At 31.5% G+C, this 5000-nt stretch overlaps 3 protein-coding genes and 2 non-coding genes across 5 annotated transcripts in view; 3 read left to right on the top strand and 2 right to left on the bottom strand. All coding sequences in view use genetic code 11, as the record gives it.

Moving 5' to 3' along the window:
* Positions 1-48, top strand: part of trnD-GUC — a 74-nt gene extending 26 nt beyond the window's left edge. Inside the window, exon 1 of the tRNA in view lies at positions 1-48. This exon is cut by the window's left edge and continues 26 nt beyond it. This is a non-coding gene — a tRNA (tRNA-Asp).
* Positions 49-582: 534 nt separating this feature from the next.
* psbM (photosystem II protein M) lies at positions 583-687 on the top strand. Its single transcript has one exon. It carries the CDS (start codon positions 583-585, stop codon positions 685-687), a length of 105 nt encoding a protein of 34 aa, YP_009256321.1.
* A 1239-nt stretch (positions 688-1926) lies between these two features.
* On the bottom strand, positions 1927-2016 carry petN (cytochrome b6/f complex subunit VIII). Its single transcript has one exon. It carries the CDS (start codon positions 2014-2016, stop codon positions 1927-1929), a length of 90 nt encoding a protein of 29 aa, YP_009256320.1.
* Positions 2017-3126: 1110 nt separating this feature from the next.
* trnC-GCA lies at positions 3127-3197 on the bottom strand. Its single transcript has one exon. It is a non-coding gene; the product is annotated as a tRNA-Cys (tRNA).
* A 1061-nt stretch (positions 3198-4258) lies between these two features.
* Positions 4259-5000, top strand: part of rpoB (RNA polymerase beta subunit) — a 3213-nt gene continuing 2471 nt past the window's right edge. Inside the window, exon 1 of the mRNA in view lies at positions 4259-5000. This exon is cut by the window's right edge and continues 2471 nt beyond it. Within this exon, the coding sequence (YP_009256319.1) occupies positions 4259-5000 (742 nt within the window).

Raw genomic sequence — 5000 nt, 5'->3', positions numbered from 1 at the left:
ACCGCCCTGTCAAGGCGGAAGCTGCGGGTTCGAGCCCCGTCAGTCCCGACGGATCCAAATCCAATAAAATAACAAAAATACATCAATTCGTCTCTCCATTTTTCTGTGAAAGGGAGTACAAATAGCCGAATTTCATTCCCAACCGGATCCCTCTTTTTTTTCATTTCGATTGGTTGTTTGGGTTTGGTTAAAATCAACGGTAAGGTAAGTGTAAAGGCGGTTAGATGATACTTCATCAGATGATTGTACAAGGAAGGCGGTAAGTTATAGAAAAAAAGAATGGAAAAGAATGATAAATCAAAATTTCAATTTGAAATTGAAATTAATTTAAAGGAATTTTTGATTGGATCAGGAATCAACCTTTGAAGTCGGTATGGATAAAAGATCTTCCTATGTTATACTATTCAATTCTTGACGATGAATCGATTTGATAGCCCAGATATTGTTATTCATGATATTGATCCGATTCGATTACATCGAGACGTAATTCATCCCATTGAATTTACAGACGAAAGATTTATCATCTCTATGGGATTAAATCCCGAGTTATTGCCAATTAAAGAAAAATTAAACGATGAAATTATGGAAGTCAATATTCTTGCATTTATTGCTACTGCACTGTTCATTCTAGTTCCTACTGCTTTTTTACTTATAATATACGTAAAAACAGTAAGTCAGAGCGATTAATTTGAATTAAACTTGACTTTTTAGTTCTTATCAATGATTGAAGAAAAGAAATAAAACGAAAAAGATTCCAATTTCGCGTATTAAATGAATGAAATGAACAAAATAGAATCAGCAGTATTCTATGAGAGACGATAGTATGGTAGAAAGAAAGATTCATATTTTTCTTTCTACCATACTATCTAGTATTGTCATTGTACTGTATAAAGTTTACTGTCTGAAGATACAGGTTAATTTAATATATATCAATCTACATTATTATCTTCATATATATAGATATCAATTCCATATATAAATTACATAGTGTCGTGTCCCAATTCTATTTCTTCATCTAGTTCTATTTAATTTGTGTTGATTCCAATTAATAATCGGAAGTAATCGAAAGACAACTCTTATTCGTACGATTCTAATTCCTGTATTTCGGATTATTTTTAATATGAATCCCGATATCCATTGAAAGAAAGAAAAAAACCAATGAAGGAAAAAAGGGTATGGATAAAATAAAAGCAAGTAATCTGTTTGTTAGCATTCCGACAAAGAAGTAATTGATTGAGCAGTTGACAGAGGTTCCGGGGGGTTCCGTGGGAACTTCTTCGGATTTCAAAAAGGATTAGTAAACCTCACCGGTTTTTAACGTTTGAACCATGATATGAAATGAGTTCAATAAAGCAAGCACAGCATAAATAAAATTTATAAAATAATAAACCACATAATCAAACAAGCGGTAAGTGCGCAATATGTGACTCGCCCAAGACAATATTTTATTATGTGGAGTTGTAGTATCTCGTTGGACAACCACTATGTTGTTTCCCATAAAAAATGTGTATCCATGTAATAACAGATTTCTTTTCTCTTTGAACAGTAAAAAAAAATGAAAAAAAAAAGGGTTCCGTTCTTTCCCATTGCCCATATATAACTTTGGTAAGAGTCGGGTCATCGAAATAGAAAAGTTATGAAGAATACGGTTGGAATCAATTTCCTACCATTTGTATTGTATTCCTTTCGAAATACAAACATGGGAATAATTGCAATATTTGTTTGATTGAAAGAGTTCATATATTATTCATAGAATCCATTACTCCACTAGAATCAAATACCGTTTCGAAATGAAGATGTTTTTTATTTTCATTTCAAAATGGAATTTGAATTTCAATAGTGAAATTCAAATAAAAAAAGGCTTTGCAGGAAGATCTATAAAAAAAATTGATACAGTTTGGTTCCTAAATTCAATTAGCAGTACTTCTAGAGTCCACTTCTGCCCCATACTACAAGTGAAAGGGAAAATGTAAAGACTACCATTACAGCAGCCCAAGCGAGACTTACTATATCCATGTGAATTATGTCCTCTATCTCTATGAATATGAAGGAATTATTCAATTATTGTTCACTAATAATAAATTATTGTTCACTAATAATAAAAAAATCACTGGCGCAGAGTCAACGGGGGGTTCTGACCCAACACTGTTAATAAAACAATCCAATAAATCCAATTATAACACGTTCTTATAATTATAAGATTTCTGGTATAATCGGAAAACATTAAGCACCAGCAAAATACGCGGGACAGCCCTTTGATTGAAGTAGCAAAGGGCTGTTACTAACATGTAGTAATAATAAAACCTATTCTTTCTTTTGGTGCCCTTCATTTTATTTTTTATTAAATAAAAAGTATAAAAATATAGAATCAAGATAGATCACTATCTACCGCATACCCTTATTTCTTTCTTTCCCACCTTTCCCATTTGATCTACGTCTCCGATTGGCTCTATGAAACAATCGAAGACGTCCTATTACACGTTCTTGATTAGAGATTAAAGTAAAAATATTAGAGATTAAAGTAAGAATTTCTTTTTGTATTTTATTTATAATTTCTATTATTTATAATTTCTATTTATAAATTTCTATTATAAATAGAAATTATAAGTAAAATATGGAAAAAGATTTATATATTCTTTATATATTCAAATAAATACATAAACAAATCCATAATATATTCAAATAAATATATATATAATAAATACATATATAAATAAGTCAAAGCCAATTATCCATTCAATCTAATTAATATTGAATGAATCCCGGAGTACTCAAAGACTTTCATGAGTATGTATACAAAGTATCTTCCGCCCTTTCCGCAACTAATAATTTCATTAGATTCCCCGTCCGGCTATCCAATCTAATTCAAGACCCAGTCAGTAGACACTGCATTAGTAGTGGAAGGGCTATCATATCAAGATTTACCAGTTCTTTTTCACTACTATAATCTTTCCTTAAACCCTAGACGCAAGTATTTACAGCATTTTAAAGAACAAAAAAAACCTCCGGATGCTTAGAATCAAGCAAGTATCAAGAGTCCTTTTCCTCCGCTTGCTTCTGTTGGAAAAAAAATGGGTAAGTTTTATCAGCAAACCAAAATAAGGTATTTCGATTCTTTTGTTGATCAGGCGACACCCGGATTTGAACTGGGGAAAAAGGATTTGCAGTCCCCCGCCTTACCGCTCGGCCATGCCGCCAAAGCGATACAAAATATATGAAAAAATTCCCTTCCCTTTTCGAGTGAAAAACCAAATGTGGATGTGGATTTTCAGTCACAAAAGCAAAAATTCAAGACAAATTTGAACCGTTAACTATTGACTGTGAATTCATGAACGGTTCTTGAATTTGAATCGAAAATTTTATTTCCCTAATGATCTAAGAAAATCCAAATTGATACATAACTAATCTTTTTTTATTTTTTTTTCAATAAAAAAAAAGAAGGCTTCTCAATTTCAATTATAACAGCAATTAGGGGTATATGTAAACCCTATAACATAAATTTTTTAAACAGATAAATCGGGTATCTTATCTGTATATGATACCTATAGGTAATTTTAGGAAATTTTGAGGAAATTATCATGCTTCGATTCAATTTTTACAATTTGTCAGCGAATAGATTGAATATTGAAAGTCGAAATTTTGATAGAGCATGACATGACAGGTTCTTTCTGTCCCCAACAAAACAATATAATAAAAAAAAGAGGGAGAGCGCAGATAGATAGTTCTATTTATATCCGCGCATGTTTAATAAATATCAGCTTTTTTACACATTTCAATCCTATTCTACGAATGCGACTAAAAAAAATAGGTAAAAATCTCTCTCTTCTCTGCGAATTCTTTATTTGAACAATTGAATCCACGAAAAAGTTAAGTGCTAGAAAAAAGAAAATCCTGAATACATTTATGGTATCCAATCGGATTGGAATACGGAATATCATAATAATGGTAGAAATTGAATCACTTTTTGGTTTGGTATTCTATACAAATTGTTTGGATATTCTAGACAAAACTCCATAAGAAAAAGTGGAATTTATCATTTTCATTTGTATCTGTTGCAAATTACAATTTGAGTATAAAATTCTCGTTATCCCTCCTTCATACGTATTTCATATATTCCATATATTATATGGAGTTAGGTCAAATTTCATGTGATTCAGTAAACAGAATATCAATTCCATCATTGCTATATTGATCCATATGATTTGATGAAGAATGAGCAAATAATGGGATTTTTTTTCTATAAACGAGTTAAAAAAAAATGGCTGGGGATGGAACTGAGGAAATGTCTACAATACCTGGATTTAATCAGATACAATTTGAAGGGTTTTGTAGATTCATTGATCGGGGCTTAACAGAAGAATTTTCTAAGTTTCCAAAAATTGAAGATACAGATCAAGAAATTGAATTTCAATTATTTGTGGAAACATATCAATTGGTAGAACCGTTGATAAAAGAAAGAGATGCTGTATATGAATCACTCACCTATTCTTCTGAATTATATGTATCCGCGGGATTAATTTGGAAAACTAGTAGGGATATGCAAGAACAAACAATTTTTATTGGAAACATTCCTCTAATGAATTCCTTAGGAACTTCTATAGTAAATGGCATATACAGAATTGTGATCAATCAAATATTGCAAAGCCCCGGTATCTATTACCGGTCAGAATTGGACCATAACGGAATTTCGGTCTATACCGGCACCATAATATCAGATTGGGGAGGAAGATTAGAATTAGAGATTGATAGAAAAGCAAGGATATGGGCTCGTGTGAGTAGGAAACAGAAAATATCTATTCTAGTTCTATCATCAGCTATGGGTTCGAGTCTAAGAGAAATTCTAGAGAATGTTTGTTACCCTGAAATTTTCTTGTCTTTCCTGAATGATAAGGAGAAAAAAAAAATTAAGTCAAAAGAAAATGCCATTTTGGAGTTTTATCAACAATTTGCTTGTGTAGGCGGAGATCCGGTATTTTCTGAATCCTTATGTAAGGAAGTAC

This window comes from Ziziphus jujuba, chloroplast, assembly GCF_031755915.1.
Source record: "Ziziphus jujuba chloroplast, complete genome".
NCBI lineage: Eukaryota > Viridiplantae > Streptophyta > Magnoliopsida > Rosales > Rhamnaceae > Ziziphus > Ziziphus jujuba.
Note: the sequence above shows the minus strand (reverse complement) of the source record. Positions and strands in the feature narration are given on the sequence as shown.